Source organism: Puma concolor, chromosome C2 (genome assembly GCF_028749965.1).
Source record: "Puma concolor isolate L17-30 chromosome C2, mPumCon1.1.hap2, whole genome shotgun sequence".
Classification (NCBI taxonomy): domain Eukaryota; kingdom Metazoa; phylum Chordata; class Mammalia; order Carnivora; family Felidae; genus Puma; species Puma concolor.
In genome coordinates, this window is record NC_141675.1 from 120,186,891 (window position 1) to 120,207,265 (window position 20,375).

A 20,375-nucleotide genomic window follows, 5' to 3' on the forward strand; every position below is an offset into this window, starting at 1 on the left:
CCTATGAAATATCACTTGGTTAGTACCAAAGTGTCCAAGTTGCAAGGTTTTTGAAAAATTATCTTGTCAATGTTAAGTTTAGCACAAAACAACCAATTCCAAGTTACCTTGAAACATTCCATAATACAAAATTTCAAAACAATTCTTATGAAGTATGGCCATCGCTTATGTCAGTAATATCTATGGCTCTCAGGTTACTTATGTTTGCTACAGTATCCCCAGCATGGTTTTCATAGTTTTTCAAAATTGCATTGTTGAGTCTGAATCAGTAGTTGGCAATATATTTGTTCATTAGTTTTCTCTAGACCTTTTGATTTAAGCTTTTAATATTTATAGTTTCTTAAAATTTTGTAGTATGTATTTTTTGTTATTTTCAAGATACAGTGAGAAGTCATCAAAAAAAAAAAAAAACCTCTCACATATAAACATTTGTTACTGTATTAGTAGCAAAAAGACACCTAGTATTTTTCAATTCACTTTAGGATTATTTCTTTGAGGGACACTTATTTTTGAAGTTCTTGATTCCTTTCTAAAATGTCTGAATTACTGAAGTTGTCAAAGTTTCAGATTTCTCCCTTTCCGTCCATCTATACCCCAGAACCAGGTTCCCTCTTGGGCACGGATTATGTGTGGGTGAGGAGGAAGATGGTTCAGATTGATAAAGCAATACCCCTGGGAAAAAGACGATTAACATGTAGAAAGGGATTTCCCTGCAGTATAAATACCAGCACGCGCCCTCCTGGTTGCTTCAGAGCCTTCCTGATGTATATATGCAGGTAGTGAGATTTGAAACGGCCCTTTGAAACAGTAATATAATCAAACTCTGATTTGGGGAGCAGCAGTTCTCCTCCTTTTTCTACTCTCTTGTGGGAATGAGTTGCCAACCTTTTACTTCGGCTGATACCTTTATACCTCTGAATTCCGAGTCTTCTGCAACTCTGCCTCTGATAATGCATCACAGCGCTGCCGAGTGCCTCCCGGTCTCCAACCACGCCACCAATGTGATGTCTACAGGTACTGACTCCCATCCGGGTCTCCGTGCGGCTGGGCCTAAAGATTTCAGGATGGATCCTTTGGATCTTGTTAGCTTAGAATCTCCTCGCTTCTTTTATTTTCTCCTTTAATTTAAGTTAAATATTAAGTACATTTAAAAAGCCAAAGTACCTAAGAAACTGTTAAAGAACTATTAGTAAGCGTTTTAATTTCAATTGTTGGTTTTATTATAAAGAGGATTTTCTACGTAACAGTGAGTCTGGGTGTTTTTAATCCAAAAAGCATTTTTATGTAAGCATTTATGGATCAAGAGCAAACTAAAGCAATAGCCTAAATAGTGTTTAAATACATCTTTATCTTAAAGATGTATTTGGTTTTACCATGTCCAAAAACAGCCATATACCTCACAGTAAACACAACTGAATGATTCCCAATACCAAAAACTACGGATTTCAAAGAATAAAATAATTAAATGATTTTAACAAACATTTTTAGCATAATTCAAAATTCAAAAATCAAAACTAGAAGACACATGTAACATTTAGAACCCATAAAACTGAGTTAATATCTCTCAAAACTGAGTTCTGAAGAGACTTCAATCTCTAATGAAATTTTAATATTTTCTTACAGAACTTTCTTATGTAAAAATTAAACTTGAAAATTTGAATATATTGTCTCAAATACAAATAGGTATGTGTTGCTAATGCACCCTTTCTTTATGCAGTAACAAATTTTTAATGTAGATTTATAAGCGGACAAAGTTTTGAATTAAGTAAATTTCTTTCATAAGTAAGTTTGGGATTAATCTGCAGCTGAATTTTTTTTAAATCTAGAGAGTATGTATCTGGATTGTGGTAAAATTATTAATGTAGAGGGGTTTTTTTTTTCATCTACCAAAGATTCTCATAATTTAAATAAAAAGGCAATAATGGAAGTCTCCCAAACATATTTTTTGGAAAATATAATAAAATATTTTAACCAAAAATATGTGCTATAATTAAATGTAAGCATTTATCACAGTTAATTGTATATTTTAAATAATAGATATATCTATTCTAAGTATATATTTAAATAATATTTAAATACATGATTATAGCATTTGATTTTACAATTTTTCCATCAGATCAAATTATAATATACTAGGTAAGGAAGTAGAAATAATGCCTATAATGAAAAGAGCATTGGATATAACATGGGTTTCATGTTTGTTTAATTTTGGATTGCATAGTGAGATTTTCATATTTGATCATTATAATATAAAATATTATAATGTAAAATTACTTCAGTTCTTTCTACATGTCAATTTTAAAATGAAAATTTGAAGATTTATCAATAGTAAGAGAAAATGTTGCTTTCTGAAGTGACCTCATATCTCTAATCACTAGATTGTATCTCAGAATTTTCAAAGGATTCTAATTCTATACTTAATAATATCTTATATTTATTCAAGAATTTATAATCATATTTATGCAAACCTATCACTATGTTCAGGATATGAAGGAAAAATGAGGAAATACATAAGGAGTGGTTTTATTGTCAATACCCATACTTTTAGTCAACTTGGTGATTCATGCTTAAAGCTTGATTAAAGTTTAGCAATTCAAATTTATTTTCATAATACACATTGATTCCACAAGACAAGTAAAACTATGAATGAGGTAATATTTATATATTGCTTTCAAACTTTATAGATCTCAAGTCACTCAACAATTTTTTTTGACCAGCTTTATTATTAGAATTTTTGCATTGATTGTGGGCATCCAGAAAACTTCTTGATTTCAACATCAACAGAAAGACATCATCCACTGTCATGGATTTTTCATCAACATCTGCATTTAGTGGGGTTTTTATGATTGTATCCAAATAGAGACCAGTTGCTTGGCCATTTTCTCTTTGATGGAAGAAATTGTTAGGAGAATAGAGATAATGACTGTTCAAGAGTTGGTTTCTGTATCCATTCTTCTAGAGAAAGACCACTATATACAACGATATTATACAAGAATTTTACGAGATTATTCCTCCAGTTTATTGTAATGTGTATATGAGATGGAACCTACAAGAATTCTGCAACTCCCAATTGGCCAATGTCCAAACCGGTCAGTCACCCCTCATAGAGCACAACATAATTAAAGATTGTTATCATCCACATTGATAATTTATGATCTGGTTACCTAAGACAAAATTTGATTTCTGCTTTTAGCCTCCTCAGCAGAGAATTTCCCCCAGGTGAAAACAAATTATTGCCATATAACTTTAAGAATCCCATAAATGTGTCTTTTTGCAATGAAATGACTGTGTCTTGAATCCTCATACATTTTCTTACCAGTCCCGTCTATTTTGTCTTTGATCCAAACTCCTAAATGTTTGTGTGCATATTTCCTGGTGACATCGTTGGGAAACACAGCAACAGGACTTCATTATTCTGTTCCTTCCTGTCATTATGGAAACCAGCCATCGACCTATGGAGTGATGGCAGGTAAGAAAAATTGTCTGCATTTGTGAGGTTGAGTCTGGGGACACTAAGGTGGATTTCTTGGGTCTGAGAGAATCTTATTTATTATTTTTTATTCTCAACTTAGTTAACATACAGCGTAGTCTTGGCTTCAGGAGGGTCTGAGGGAACCTTTAGCAGAATGTGTCATGAAATTCTTATCGCTTAACCTTGGAAATTGCTGGTAAACCACTACTTACTGAAATGTTCCCTAATATGTGATACCTTCAGAGATCATAATGGTTACACCTGATTGCCCTTATTCTACATAACCCTGAACTTCTGTGCTTAACTCTTTTGTTTGCTTTGTATGAATTTTACTCTAATTCATTACTGCCAAACTGCGGATTGTCACTTGATGTTATTGATGTTACTTATGTCACCAGTTATAATATGGTTGTGACTAGCCTCTCGTGCTTATTTAAGTTTAAACATAAACTAGCTAAAATAAGGTCAAATTTAAAATTTAGTTCTTCTGTTGCAGTAGCCACATTTCAAGTGTTAATAAACTACCAAATGTGGCTACCAAAGCAGACAGCACAGACTTCTACAACATCTCCCTCATTGCAGTATTTCTTCTGGACATTTGGCCCGTGAAGGTAAATAAGACATTGAAAGCTAAGAGTGAATCGTGGCGGCTTTAGTGATAGTTGTTTAAAGCTGTGGCAGCTCTGAGTTGTTGTTAGTCTTAAATGAGATTGAAATAGTTGAAGTTACTTTTGTTTTTCCTCTGGACAAAAAAGCATCACTAGATCAAGGTTAATTATTTATTGATGCTTGTATGAAAGCACTGATAACACATTTCTTAACAGGAAAATCTGACCTAATCTATTCATAACAAACCTTATGACTTAATTTTAAGATATGGCCAGACAAAAGATTTTAAGGGTTTAATAAAGTACACAATTTTGTATACATATTTTTTGGGTATTCTTTGACCTTTTATATTGGTTACTACAGGGAGAGAAACCTTATGGATGACAATAAACTACTGAGGTTCTATGTGAGAAAATAGAGAGTATGTGTGATACTGAGGGAGAAGCTTTAGATAAATGAATCCTATATTAAGGAAATCTTTTCTTTTTTTAAGTGTATTTATTTTGATAGGAAGAGAGAGAATCCCAAGCAGGCTCCATGCTGTCAGCTCGAGCCCCATGTGGAGCTTGATCTCAGGAAAAATGAGATCATGATCTAAGCAGAAATCAAGAGTCAGACACTTAACTGACCGAGCCACCCAAGCACTCTTGAGGAAATCTTTTCTAACTGCTGTGTCTTGTTATCAGCCCTAATAAGTGATGTGGGGGGGGGGGGGGGAACCCATGGATTTACAACTATAAATTTGAAATAAAATTCAACAAGTATTTTAGTTCAACATTTAATTTCTCCAATTTTTTTCATGTTGAGACTAAATAAAACATTAAAACTTAAAGCTATTCCAGAAACAATGTTCTCCACTTACATTCCGTCAATGAGCATTCTACATAAACTAGTATCCTCACCTTTATGGTAAGATGAAGACTAATGCAGACCTGTAAGTCCTAGTATCTTTTTTTAGTAATTATGAAATGGGGACGGCCATATTTTTCCCCTTGGAAGACTGATTATTTATGATTCATATATTTAGTAGTTAGTCAGTATTCATGGTTAATGAGAACAGCCCTTGTTGATGATAAGCTACTCTCATTATAAACATAGTAGAATGTGCATTGAGCCACTAGAGGTGTAGGCAGAATGCTTTATATGGCCCACACCACATTGGGATCTTGAAGACCAGATGTGACCAGCACATGGCTGTAGGCGACTGTCTCTTGGAGGAGCAGCCTTGCTGACCACAAAGCCAGGTCCAACTTGAGGTGCCTTCAAAATTAGCAACAGGTGGCAGAGGATAGAGGTTCACCACAGACCAAACACTGAGATGGTTTTTGCTACCACCTCCCTACCCCTTGAGGCTACTGCCCTAGTGGGTTTGCAGCTGGCCTGAGAATTCTAACCCGTTTCTAGTTTCCAGGCCCAGGCTCACAATGAGAGTCCACAGGCAGCAGGGGCTGTACTGACAAGCCCCCTCAGCAGGCACTCAGCAAACCCTCTTCCTCACTGCAGTTGAAAAGGAGAGCTTCCAGAAAAGCCCTTTAAAATTATCCAAAGCCTGCGTTAGTGACATGAGCAGCAACATGGTCATGCTAAGACTTGAATGTATCGCTAGAGTCTTAAAAGTTATTTATATTTAGTCACCGAAAGAAAAACTCACCGTGGCAAGCATCGAGATTATATTTGAATATCTTTTGAGAGTGATATGCTTTATTATTGGAATGTCATTATTTTGACATATATTTAGTATTGGTTTTTGCATCATAGATTAAACCCCAGAGAATCCGAACTCTTCTGTCTTTATCCCCAGAGAAGCTACACAAATTGAGTTATAAAACGCAGGAATTCAAAAATAAGAGCGCAGAGATGTAAAATACACCAGAGAAACCTGGCTATGTCATTGGAATTTTCTGAGAAGCCTCAGAGCATTCATCAAATCAGCCACTTGCCCACACTCCGCAGAAGTGTCTTATTATCTACAATAAAGACAGTTTTATTGTCATGTATGCGATATGAAATGAATCTAGAGAAAGACATATATTTCAAAGGATGTGAAATTGCTTTATTTTACTGTGGTACTCTTATACCCGTACTCTGATGCTTACATTTAGTTTGAATGTTTTGTTAAATTAATAACCCACTGGAAGGGAAGAGCTATAGCTAATATTTATTAAGGTTAGTAGGGAGGATTTTTTAAATTATGAAATGAATCCACTATGCCTTATCCATATGTGGGCACACCAAAGAGAAAGATTCATTGGGCACGATGAATTAGCCACACCATGAACTAATTACAAACCTGTTCAAGTCACTTAGCCTCTCTGAGTTTCAATCTCGTCCTATCTGAGTTGTGGTGAGAGCTACAACTTTATTGAGGTTGAATTGTGGCAAATTTGTACCAACTTGACCTGGCTTTCCCATGATCTTCTCTTTAGATACTGTTGCAGCTAAATGCCTTCTTCTGTCCCTTCATCCCTGAGAATTTAGATTATTCAAAAGCCTACAACATGGATAACAGGAAACAGTGAATTAAAATTGCTCTTTAAGGGGAGGCTGGTGGCTCAGTAGGTTGAGCGTTCAACTCTTGACTTTGGCTCCGGTCATGATCCCAGAATCATGGGATTGAGCCCTATGTGGGATTCCGCACGAGCAAGGGGCCTGCTTAAGATTCTCTCTCTCTTCCTCTGCCCCTCTCCCCTACTCTCTTTATTTAAAATAAAAAAATTTTTCAATGTCAATTTAAAAAATTTAAAAAAAGCTCTTCAAAGTCTCTTCTAGATGAACACAACACAAAAGAACAACAAAAAGACCTCAAATGCTAATTCTTGAGTATTTGAAATTGTTTCTCTTCTCCAGTTTCTGAAGGGGGGTGAAAGCTAGGCAACACGCTCAGTGGGCTGTCCGCTCTGCCCACCATCCTGGGGAAACTGAGCAAATCAGCAGCACAGTAATGTGTGTTAAACACAGCAAGGTCATATTGTATAACGGCCAAGCCAAAATGAGGTATGAGAGTCCTCATTTAAAAATTAATTTCAAGAGGGGGGCTCCTGGGTGGCTCAGTCGGTTGGCCGTCTGACTTCGGCTCAGGTCATGATCTCACGGTTCGTGAGTTCGAGCCCCGCGTCGGGCTCTGTGCTGACAGCTCGGAGCCTGGAGCCTGTTTCAGATTCTGTGTCTCCCTCTCTCTGACCCGCCCCTGTTCATGCTCTGTCTCTCCCTGTCTCAAAAATAAATAAAACATTAAAAAAAAATTAATTTCAAGAGAAAAGTAAAATAGCTGAGGTTTGGAAAGATGAATTTTTTTTTAAAGTTTACTTTTGAGAAAGAAAGAAAATGGGGGAGGGGCAGAGAGAGAGGGAGATGCAGAATCCAAAGCAGGCTCCAGGCTCTGAGCTGTCAGCACAAAGCCTGACACGGGGCTAGAACCCACGAATTGTGTGAGTATGACCTGAGCTGAAGTTCGAAGTGTAACTGACTGAACCATCCAGGCACCCGCGTTGTTTTGTTTTGTTTCTTTTTAATAATAAGTGAATAAGAAAAGATAATTATGACCGAAAATGCCCTCTCTAACTGCTCGTATGCAATAGACAACAGAAATCAGTTTGATGGTTGACATAGAGAAATAGTCAACTTTGGAGCCCAGCTCTCATTCTGAAGTTGTTTTCTTTCCTCTTCTCCTCCTTTGTCTCCCCCTCTGCAGTTCCTCATTCCTCCCCGACTCCTTCCTTCCTCTTCCTTTCTCTTCTTCCTTCTTTCTCCTCCTTTTTTCTACTTCTCCTTTTTTGTTTTGTTTCTCCCTAACTTGTTCTGGTGGTGTTGACTCTGAGGGAGGAAGTAATTCTGAAGATTTGGGGTTTTTGTTTGTTTGTTTTTTAACCTCTGAATCAGAAAAAACTGTTTCGTAGCAGTAACATGAGGCATTTTCCCTAAGTTTTCTTATTCTCTCAACTACTCAATTTGATCACTGTAGCAGGAAAGCATTCCCAGGCCACGTGGAAACAAATGGGCATGGCTGTGTTCCAAATAAATTACAAAACCATGCAGAGGATCCCTGCTGTATATGGATAAGATTTTCACTGTGCATAGAAAAGATCACAATTCACACTTCCGGTTTGCCTCACTTGGTCAGGTGTGAAGAAAAACAAACAAATAAATAAATGAATGAATGAAAACATTGAAATACACATTCCTTTGCATGTCTCCAGCAAAATGGTGAATTTTACTGTGTCCCTCTGGTTCCCCTGTGTGTTCTTGTAAGGCTTCAAGTCCGGACCCTCAGAGACATTGTCAGCATCCAGAGCCACGTGCTCCGGAAGAGCAATTCGCCCCATACCATAGTGTGTTGAACCAGCCACCTCGGCCTCCCCATTGCTAGCTTTAAAAGATTTACCTCTTTTCTTCTCCCACGTCCACCACATGGAAATATATGACCCGGCAATTTAGGAAAGCTTTTGTGAGGAGCACCTGGGTGGCTCTGTCCATTAAGCATTCTGCTCAGGTCTTGATCTCACAGTCTGTGAGTTCAAGCCCCACATCTGACTGAGCACTGATGGTACAAGATTCTCTCTCTCCTTCCCTCTCCTCCCCTTCCCTGCTCGTGCCCTCTCCCTCTCTCAACACAAATAAAAGAAAGGTTTGGGTGGATTAATCTACAACATGAAAATATACTTCAGACTGTAAAGAAGGTGCAAACACTTCCAAGAGGTTTAGCTGTGTGCTTCTCTAGGCTCACACTGCTTTATCCGTGTTTTGGAAATTGTTTATGAGACTCTGGCTACAGAGGATTCATTGCTTCTTTTATCTTCTTCCCATTTTTTAAAATTTTTTTATGACATCTCTTTTTTAACATTTATTTACTTTTGAGAGAGACAGAGCATGAGCAGGGGAGGGGCAGAGAGAGAGGAGACAAAATCCGAAGCAGGCTCCAGGCTCTGAGCTGTCAGGACAGAGCCTCACACGGGCCCAAACCCACGAACCGTGAGATCATGACCTGAGCCAAAGTCGGACGCTTAACCAACTGAGCTACCCAGGTGCCCCGTTTTTGTTTTTGTTTTTAATCAGTGCTTCAGAAAGATTTAATATCTTTCCATACATACCCTACCAGTCACTGTCCACTCTCCCCCAAATATAGGATCATATGAGACACACAGCACTTTGCCTTTGCTTATGACTGTCATGAATTTCTGTTTAAAGTTAATTCCAGGAGAAATGTGTCTGTGCAGATAACTGTGGATATATTCACTTAATGAAAAATGCAAACATATCACACATTGTGTTTTCCTTTGCTCTGGATGCCAAACCTTTGAACATAGTATCTCCTGTGTACTTTTCATGGACTCACGTTCAAATTTATATTTTAAATGTTGATTTCCCCAGAGTATTTTTTAAGTTTATTTATTTATTTTGAGAGAGAGGGTGAGAGAGAACGCAGGGGAGAGGCAGAGAGAGAATCCCAAGCAGGGTCTGAACTGTCAGATGCAGGGTTCAAACTCATGGACTGTGAGATCATGACGTGAGCCGAAATCAAGAGTCAGATGCTTAAGGGACTCAGCCACCCAGGCACCCCTTTCCAGGGTATTTATAATGTATAAACTACCTCTATAATTTTCCAGAAATAGAGGTGGCTCTCTTCTAATATTTTAATAAACTATAATATTTTCATCTGAAAGTATATGTTTAATGTAGCCAAATATATTTAAACTGCAGATGTCTTTAAAGGAAAGTACATTTGGCTTACCTGAGTACAGATTGCCTAAAAATTGAATGAGGTAATTATTTCAGTGTGGTTTATTACAGTGCTCATTGGACTTTAGATCTGGTTTTAGCTGTATAGTTGATTCATTGTAGCATCCAATGGAGGTTGTTTAACTTCCTTTTACTTAAATTTTCTAAATTTTAAATTGTGAATAAAATTTGTTTCTATTTCACTTATATAAAGACAAGATGACAAGTGCGAAATGGACACAGCACAAAGTATCACGTAGATTTGTAGCAGTGTGTGACTATGGTCAGCAAGAAAAATCAAAAACGATGACCACAAAGGCTAATAAATTCAGACCTTATGGCATAGCATATAAAAGATATGTAACAAATTATTTATGGAAAATAAAAATTTGACTTAGGTAAAATGAGTTATCTGAAGTGCTTTAAAATACATTAAATGTGTAAAATCACACAGCAGATGGTACATATATATACACAGTGGGATATTACTCTGCCTTAAAGAATGAGATGGCCATTTGTCACGGATGGAGCTAGAGAGTATTATGCTAAGTGAAATAAGTCAGAGAAAGACAAATCCCAAATGAGTTTACTTGTATGTGGAATCTAAAAAAACAAATGAACAAACAAAGCAGAAACAGACCCATAAATACAAAGAAAAAACTGATGGTTGCCAAAGGAAAGAGGGAGAGACATGGGCAAAATGGGTGAGGGGGAGTAGGAGATACAGGCTTCCAGGTATGGAATGAGTAAGCCACAGGGATGAAAGGTAGAGCACAAGGAATGCGGTCAATGATCTTGCTTAAATTTTTTTTTAATGTTTATTTTTGGGACAGAGAGCATGAACAGGGGAGGGTCAGAGAGAGAGGGAGACACAGAATCTGAAGCAGGCTCCAGGCTCTGAGCTGTCAGCACAGAGCCCGACGTGGGGCTCCAACTCACGGACTGTGAGATCATGACCTGAGCCGAAGCCGGACGCTCAACCGACTGAGCCACCCAGGCGCCCCTGTGGTCAATGATATTGTAACAGCATCATCTGGTGACAGATGGCAGTAGCTATACTTAGAGCAAGCACAGCAAACACAGAGTCATCCAATCACTATGGCGTATACCGGAACCAACGTAACATTGCGTGTCAAATATACTTCAATACAAAAAATAATAGTAAGGTAGAGAAAAAACCTCAGCAGCTTATTTTTTTCTCGCTGCTTTTACTCTTTCTCATAGTACTTCATCATTAAGTGTCTTGAGTGACATTTGGTGTTTCTGAATGATACAAGAAGTGAAGATTGTTTTCATATATCTGAGTACCAACTCTTAAAGCCTAAGTGGAAGCAAAGTCTTGAGATAAATATTAAGCAAATCCTAAAATAAACGTGATCGGTTTCCTTTTATGTAATTTCTTTTACTTCAACTAGCAGAAATGCAAAGCTAATAGAAATTAGTAAACATTGGGACACCTGGGTGGCTCAGTCAGTTGCATGTCCGACTTCAGCTCAGGTCATAATCTCATGGTTCATGAGTTAAAGCCCCACATCGACCTCTGACCGCTCAGAGCCTGGAGGCTGCTTCAGATTCTGTGTCTCCCTAGCTCTCTGCCCCTCCACCACTCACTCTCTGTCTCTTTCTCTCTCTCAAAAATAAACATTAAAAAAAAAAGAAATTAATAAACATTTTAAAAATTGATAGAACTGCTTTTGAAAATTTTATCTTGTCTGATCAATATACCACCCACTAAAGCATAGAGTGGACAATTAACAGACTTTAAAAAGTAAAACTGGGTAATTTGAGTTTGTAAAAGCAGCATCAATTTTTTTAGACAGGAATAGTTTCTTTCAAATATATTTCACAGCAGCTAAATTTATTTTATGCTATTTTTGTTTAACTCCTCACTTGTATATTACTTTGCTCCCAAAAAGGACATAGTCTATGGAAAGGGGCACACTTTATAATTACATATTGTCATATAAATAATGCAAGTCGATCATTTGCTGACTTACACTATTCTTTGGTTATTACATATTGATATATTAATATAAGATTTATATATTCTAGAAAATTACATTATTACTCATGTCTTTGATTTGTGAATGTATTTATAGAAAAATAATAGGTAGCATAAACTTGATATATTTTTTCAGTGTTTCCAAGAATGATTATTGCATACATTCTATAGTAATTTATTTTTAGCTTAAATATTTATTTATACTCATAAGAAAAATGATAAATTACCAAGTATTTTATTTGTATAAAATGTCTTGCTTATACAAGTGTCATTAACTATAAATTGAAGTGAAATCTCTACCAATAAAAACAATGTATTGATGAGGAAAACAGAAATAAAATGTGTCGAAATTTGGCTGATGCTGTCCTGTCATCCACCCATGCTCCCCAACTGAGACTCTCCTTTTCTAGTACAGAATGAGATCTGGAAGAAGTTTTTAAAAAATTACATCTTTTAGTGTTTTTGTGATTTATTATTTAGCTCAGTCAGTTGATCTAATGCTTCATCATTTATGGGCGATTGCCTATCATATCTAGAATTGCACCCTTCCTTGTCATTAGTTTTGCTTCTTCAATAATAATCAAGAAATGATTCCATTATATTGTATACTTTTCAAGAAATCTTGATGCTGCCTTTTAATAGAACTTTAAAAATTACCTTTTTTCCTTTCACTCCTTGAATCTATTTAACCATATTAATGTATTTCATGTTCTCATTATTTTCTTTTCACCTGCCTTTGTTAAATTAAAAAAAAAAAGACGATTATTTTCCCTTGAAATTAAGCATTGACTGATAAAACAGGGGAGCTTCTTAATATTGTAAAATTAATTTTCTAATACTAAGAAACCTTCCCAGCACAGCACTTTAAGCATATGCCTTGTTTATAATAAACATCACAGATTATTTGCGTAATGAATTAAAATAACAGAGATTGAAATCTACATTCCAGTTTTAGTTGAACCTCAGATTCACAGGAACAGGTGTCTTTTAAGAGAAAAATGAAATAGTGGGAAACATACTTCTGAGAGTATTTGCTTATTTCTATTTTAATTATTTGCAATTCCCTGCTTTTTTCCTTTGGCATTATTTTTGTTTTTGCTGCTCTGGGGAAGGTGGAAAAGAAACATCATTTTTACTAAGCTACTCTGACTGCTATTTTAGAAGGCTGAATGTTACTGAACCTTTTAGAACTGTGATAGCTAGGGGCGCCTGGTTGGCTCAGTCAGTTAAGCATCCAACTCGATTTCCGCTCAGGTCATGATCTCACAGTTTCTGAGATCAAGCCCTATGTTGGGCTCTGGGCTGACAGCATGGAGGTGGTTGGGATTCCCTGTCTCCCTCTCTCTCTCTGCTCCTCCCCCTCTCTTTCTCAAATAAATATGAAAAAAAAATCTTTTTTTAATTTTGACAGCTGTAGGGAAATAATGGTTTCAAAGGTGCAAAACTTTTGCTTGTATAGAAATGGCGGACAATCACAAATCCCTTTCCTTTCCTCTCTTTGTTTATTCACAGGTAGCTTAACCCCTTGTCTTTACAAGTTTCCTGACCACACCTTGAGTCATGGCTTTCCTCCCATGCACCAGCCTCTTCTGGCAGAAGACCACACCGTCACTGATTTCAAGCAGGAACTCAGGCGGAAAAGTAAATTGATTGAAGAGCCGATAGACATGGATTCTCCGGAAATCCGAGAACTTGAGAAGTTTGCCAATGAATTTAAAGTGAGAAGAATTAAGTTAGGTATGCACTTTTTAAGAGTAACAGGCATACACCTTAGTCTGCAAATCCTTACTATATTACTGTTCAGTCTCTTATACTCTACTCAGAAGTCTAAGACAGTTCTCATTCTACATCTCTGCTGTGGATATAAGTTACTCCAATTATGGAAATCCTACAAAAACCTTTATCTCCTTGTTAATTCTTAACATCCTAAATACATAGGTTTTTACGTTAATGCTATTTTTTCCCACTTACCTACCTCAAAATTTGTCTTGAAGTACTTGTTTTTCTATTTTATTTGAACTTAGGAATAGATAAGTCATTCATATGATTCGAAGGCATAAGGGGCGTAAGTGAAATATATGCTTTCTGTTTGTCTTTCCTGTTTATCAGGTTTCTTTGCATCCTTCCAGAGATACCTTATGTACATATAAGCAACTATACAGACCTTTCAATATAGATTTTTTCAAAATATTTTTTATGTTTATTTATTTAGAAGAGGGCTGGACAAAGAGGGAGACAGAGAATCCCGAGCAGGCTCCATGATCAGCAGAGCCTGACATGGAACTTGAACCTATAAACCATGAGATCATGATCTAAACCAAAATCAAGAGTCAGATGCTCAACCAACTGAACCACTCAGGTGCCCCCAGATATTTTTTATTTAACTGTTTATTTTAGAGAGCTTTCCTAATAGTTTTTTTTAATGGGTCTATCAAATTCCGTCACATGAATTTATTATTTAATCAGTCCCTATTGATGGTAAATTCAGGTCGTCTCCAATCTTACATTGTTAAACAGTCCTCCTACAGGGGCATCTGGGTGGCTCATTCGGTTGAGCATCCGACTCTTGATTTTGACTCCGGTCACAATCTCACGGTGCATGAGTTTGAGCCCCACTTTGGGCTCCATGCTGACAGTGCAGAGCCCACTTGGGATTCTCTCTCTCTCTCTCTCTCTCTCTCTCTCTCTCTCTCTCTCTCTCTCTCCCCCCCTCTCCCCCTCTCCCTCTCCCTCTCTCTCTGCCCCTCCCCTGCTTCCACACTATGTCTCTCTCTCAAAATAAACTCATTTTTAAAAAAATCCTATGATGATTCACATCATAAATGCCATTTTGTACCTACATAAATTTATATGTAGGACAAATGTTAAAAACACAATTTCTTAATTAAAGTGTGTGTATTTGTAATTTTGATAGATGTTGTCAAATTGGTCTGTATAGAGGTTGTACCAAATTTTACCACCACGAGTGTCTCTTGGCAAACTGCTCAGAATATAATCTTTATGAAGGCAGGAATTTTTTATTTTTATTTTTCCTTAAAAGCATATCCTTGGCACTTAGAACAGTGACCGACAGCACACAGAATAAAATTGTTGAAGAAAAATGTGGTTTAATCTTTTGGGTCTTTGCAAATCAGGTAAATCAGATAGGTCAAAGTGGTACCTCATGGTACTTTCATTTTAAATTTGAGTGAAGATTGAAAAGCGGTACTTCATGTGTTTTATAGTCATTTGGAATTCTTTGTGAACTGTAGATAGCCTTTGCACGCTTTCTATTCAATAGTGTTTTTTAACATAAAATAACTATAAAAATTAACCTTGATTTAAATTCATGAAGTAGTGTATCTTTTAAATGGATTGAAAATGATAGTTCCACCCTCCGCACCTGTGGAATGAACCACAGGTAATTTTGTAATATTTATTGATGGGCATTGTATGTAACCATTTTATGCATACAGATATATAGCTATTGGCCCTGAATTAATATGCAATGACTATATATGATAAACACAGCAATAGGCATCTTTACAACAACCATTTTCAATGAGCTATTTATATTGCTGTTAATATTTCAAATTCAATGCTGATGGTTGATATCAACTTGTACTCTAAAAATGTTTTGGGACAATCGATGAGGATCTTTGGCCTGAAGCATTACCAAATGATATAATAAATGTCCTCGAAGATACATGTAAAATACTGGGTGATCACAGTCTTGTAATAAACATGTTTTTAGGGAAAGTAAACATAATTCTTAGTTTTACTTGGTACCCTTTAGCAATATAGTTGAAAATTTTATAGTTGAGATAAAAATATTTGTGGTATATCATACATTTTATGCATCATATTTAATACACTGTATTTTTTAGCATATATCATCAGACATTTAATAAAGACAGCAAAAATGTTTTAGTGTCTTATAAAATGTTTGACACCTCTATCCAATGTCACTAAGTACTGTGAATGGCAGACATTCCTGTCTGAATTGTTTTGCCTTCTAGAAAAAATTAACTAAGAGTATTTTTTGAAGTACTTGACAATTCTACATGGAACTTACTAAACAGTTCTAAATTGCCAATGCATATGCTTAAAAGAAATACTTCATAGTTAAAGACCAAAAGAAAGACCAAAGTGAATCTTTCTTGAACAGCTGGAGCTAATGGGTCTTTATTGCCCTCTCACAGGATACACCCAAACCAATGTTGGGGAAGCCCTGGCAGCTGTGCATGGCTCAGAATTCAGTCAAACGACTATCTGCCGATTTGAAAACCTGCAGCTCAGCTTTAAAAATGCATGCAAACTAAAAGCAATATTATCAAAATGGCTGGAGGAAGCAGAGCAAGTCGGAGGTACTGAAGTTAGATCTCTGAGGGCTGTGTGATGTTTTAACCTAGAAACAATGGTAGGGAAAGACAGATACCATATGTTTTCACTCTTATGTGGATCCTGAGAAACTTAACAGAAGACCATGGGGGAGGGGAAGGCAAAAAAAAAAAAAAAAAAGGTTAGAGAGGGAGGGAGCCAAAGCATAAGAGACTCTTAAAAAGGAGAATGAGCTGAGGGTTGATGGGGGGTGGGAGGGAGGGGAGGTGGGTGGGTGGGTGGGCATTGAGGAGGGCACCTATTGGGATGAGCACTGGGTGTTGTATGGAAGCCAATTTGACAATAAATTTCATATTACAAAAAATGTTTCATAATACTAAAAAAAGGAAGGATAATGAAAGCATAGGAATAAGTTTACTGAGAAGGGTAAACCGAGTGAGAAGATAAGCTGTAGAAGAACAGGTTTCTAGATAACGTGGCACAGGCACGAGGTGGTGACATGACTTTTTTTTTTTTTTTTAAACACATCCAGATTTTTTGCCTCTGTGCTATACCATAGTGATAGTACAGGAATTTTTATAACCTAATATTACCGTAGGCAGAGAATTTGTACACACCAGTCTTCCAAATAAGTACGTAAGCAATTGCTAATGTAATAAAATTACCTACTCATACTACCATCAAAGCTGGATAAAGAGCAAAGTTTGAGAGCATTTCAATAAAATGTTCTAAGGAAACTATGGTAGGGTCATCATTTATAGACGTTTGTCTTTGCAGAGTTAGTATTTCTGCCTTAACATTTTTGTGTTGGGTCTTGTACTATAAAATAACACAGAATGCAAAACTGTAAAACAAAAATGTATAGACTTTATTTTGCATTGTTTTATAAAGAAAACTTGAAACTCAAATCTGACAGTTTTTTAAAACCTACTTTGTTTTTGCAATTGTTACTCTTTTCCCCATTACAGCTTTATACAATGAAAAAGTGGGAGCAAATGAAAGGAAAAGGAAGCGAAGAACAACTATAAGGTATTCTTTTGAGACATTAAAAGGTATAGAGGAAATGGAATATATACATATATATAGTATATCTATGTATATGTTCATATATATATATATATATATATATATATATATATATATAGTGTGTGTGTGTATATATATATATGGAAGAGTATTTGAGGATAATATAGGTGCAACATAACACAAATGCATGGTGAATAGAGTCCATTGAAAAAACAAGATTAGTGGAAAAGCATAATTTAATAACCTAGAGCTAGTAATTTTTTAACATTTGATGGAAAAGTATGTTATTTGATTCAAGAACACTCACTCCACAAGTTTTTGGCTAAAACAAGAATTAATTACTTATACAAAGTGTTTATTTCTGCTGTCCTTTCAGATATGTCTTGCTCTGGCAATATGGTATCTATGTTATTAAAAATAGCAAAAGTAGCAATCAGTATTTCAGTCTCTTAAAGTCCAACATGATTCCCTGCATTTCAAGCTAGAAAGACTGTTGGCTCATCTTTTGGTAATTTGTGTGAAAATTACAGAGGAAATGCTAAAATATACATTTTGTTTTGGTCGATGAGTTATTCACTAAACATCTCACCTATTATAAATAACTTAAATGATTTCTGAGGGACATTTAGAAATGCCCACAGAAGTGTTCATTTCCTTTTCAGGAAGTCAGTGCCCTCTAGTGGCACAAAGTTGGATAAACATAGAAAGTCTAAATTCCCTTATTTCTTCCTGTGACTCTGCTTACGGTACCCTGTGTAACACAAGCATCTAAATGTTCTACAGGCTACACACTTATCTTTGTTGAAGCTTTGGAAATGTTTGCAGAGTCTTTAAATATTTCCATGTTGATATTTATGAAATGCAACATTATTGAATTTTGATCTGCCAAAACATCATTAAAACACCTTAATCTCACCCTTCTCTATACCCCTCCCTACTCAGTATCGCTGCTAAAGATGCTCTGGAGAGACACTTTGGAGAACAGAATAAACCTTCCTCTCAAGAGATCATGCGAATGGCTGAAGAACTGAATCTTGAGAAAGAAGTAGTAAGAGTTTGGTTTTGCAATAGAAGGCAGAGAGAAAAACGGGTGAAAACAAGTCTGAATCAGAGTTTATTTACTATTTCTAAGGAGCACCTTGAATGCAGATAAAATTTACTATTGTGTAACATCCAATTTTTCTGTTTTTCTTTCCTTTCTCTTCCCCAACAAAAATAGAAATTAGTTATTTGGTTGGCTTCAAAAATTTTATATCAACAACTTTTGCAGACACTTTTCTACTTTAAAAAATTAATACAATTTAAATATTGGTGACTTATTTTCTTTAAAATATTCTCAGAAGCCAAACTGTATATCTTTAAGCCAAAGATACCAATAGGAATAAAACAATAATTCTTTCAAAGTCTTTCTCACTCCCTCTTTATCTACACACGCACACAAGGAGTGTGCACATGGGTCTTTCAAGATTCCTTTTCCCAAGGCTGTTTATTAGCTTTTTATATTTCAGTCATATTGCTAAATAAAGAATATCACCATAGAAAATACAATTAGAAAATTGTGACCAATGTCCTGTTTACCATCAGCACTAATAGTTGGTTTGAACTAAATTGTTTGCACTTAAGAGCTGGAGGTGCGTTAGAATTTTATTAGTGCATTTAGGAATAAATCTTAATTAGAAGCGACACTTTTGATCTTTTTATTCTTCCCAAAGATTTAGCTTTTTTGATGTTTATTTATAGAAAATAGGCTTTATGGATTCTGAACCCAAACTATTTTGTAAGCTGCAACAGTGCAGGAATGATGTCTGGCTTGTTTACTGTTGTTTGTCCAGTGCCTAGGAAAGTGCTTGTAGTGGGCACGCGAGCTTCGTTAAATGAAGAAATGTGCTGTTGTGATATTACCAATGAAGGAGTGTGCTGTTAACAATTGCTACAAACTTGAAGGGTGCGTAATTTAATAACACTATTTAAGTCTCACAACCCAGAAAATCATCAGGATCCTATCAAAAAGACTATCACTTTGTTTTAATTGGCTAGAATATGATTTGTTATTGATGAAAAAGTTTGACAATCGAGTATTTTAATTTAGCGATTTATATCTAAGGAACATATTTAATTTATAAGAATGCACTTCTTTGAAACTTGCAAATAGAAGCAAATGGTAATATAATAGCAATCTAAGTGATTTTTTTTTGCATTGAAAATATAAATCTGCTGGCAATGTTTATTTTATATAACAAAAATGGAAACAATTAGACCAAATTTTATTAATGATTTAGAATGCTTAATAAATTACACTGTCCAGTCTGCTTTTAGTGATACTAATAAAGATCAAACACTATTTCATAATCTCTATAGATCATATATGTTTATGCACACATAATCACCATTAATTGGGTTGCTAGAAACTTTGATATATTAACAAAAAGAGATTGTTTTCAGTGGCTTAATCATCTATGCTTAAGTACACATCTAGCACCCAGGAGGTGTTGAACAAAATATACATACAAGGACTTTTATTTTTCAAGAGTAAATTCCATATTATTGAGCCATGGAGATATTTAAGTTCTTCTCTGTATAATTCACCTGCTTACCACATACGTTAATTGGGAAGGGATTCTTGAGTTTGTAAAAGGCAGGAATAGGATGTATATACATACATATATACTAGATACATACACAAAAATGCATATATGCATGTCTGAAAGTTGCAAATAGAAAAAGAAAATGCAATATAAATCTAGAATAGTGACTTTTTTGCACTTTAAATATAAATCTGAAAATGTTTCATCTGACTTTATACAACAAAAATAAGCATGTATAAATGCTTATATCATCCTCACATATATATGATAATATCAGACATTCATCCATAAAGTCATTCAGGTTTAGATACAGCTAGCATTGGGAAATAATTTTTCTCCCTAAAAGGAGTTATTTTGAATCAATACTTAATATCAAAATAACAAATCTATAGTTATTCACATTAGTTATAAATGCATTAGTAGTTAGAATTAATTTATTTGTATTAAAAAGTTTTTGAGACTATTCTAACTACATTGAGATATTTTAGGGGCACCTGGGTGGCTCAGTCGGTTAAGCATCTGACTTTGGCTCAGGTCATGATCTCGCACTCCGTGAGTTCGAGCCCCGTGTTGGGCTCTGTGCTGACAGCTCAGAGCCTGGAGCCTGTTTCGGATTCTGTGTCTCCCACTCTCTCTCTGACCCTCC

General features: G+C 35.7%; 1 protein-coding gene across 1 annotated transcript; it reads left to right on the forward strand.

The window, feature by feature from the left end:
* Positions 1-737: 737 nt before the first annotated feature.
* POU1F1 (POU class 1 homeobox 1) lies at positions 738-19,493 on the forward strand. Its single transcript, XM_086675689.1, has 6 exons — positions 738-1,014; positions 3,320-3,469; positions 13,311-13,535; positions 15,980-16,144; positions 17,087-17,147; positions 18,087-19,493. Exons 1-6 carry the CDS (start codon positions 873-875, stop codon positions 18,295-18,297), a joined length of 954 nt encoding a protein of 317 aa, XP_086531815.1. The 5' UTR covers positions 738-872; the 3' UTR covers positions 18,298-19,493.
* The last annotated feature ends 882 nt before the right edge of the window (positions 19,494-20,375 follow it).

What these genes read in the sequence shown, in the direction of transcription:
- POU1F1 (XM_086675689.1), top strand. Translation starts at nt 873, where the DNA reads ATGAGTTGCCAACCTTTTACTTCGGCTGATACCTTTATACCTCTGAAT. An exon ending in CACCAATGTGATGTCTACAG is followed by an intron (nt 1,015 to 3,319) that starts GTACTGACTCCC and finishes TTTTCTTACCAG; the next exon opens with TCCCGTCTATTTTGTCTTTG. An exon ending in GACCTATGGAGTGATGGCAG is followed by an intron (nt 3,470 to 13,310) that starts GTAAGAAAAATT and finishes GTTTATTCACAG; the next exon opens with GTAGCTTAACCCCTTGTCTT.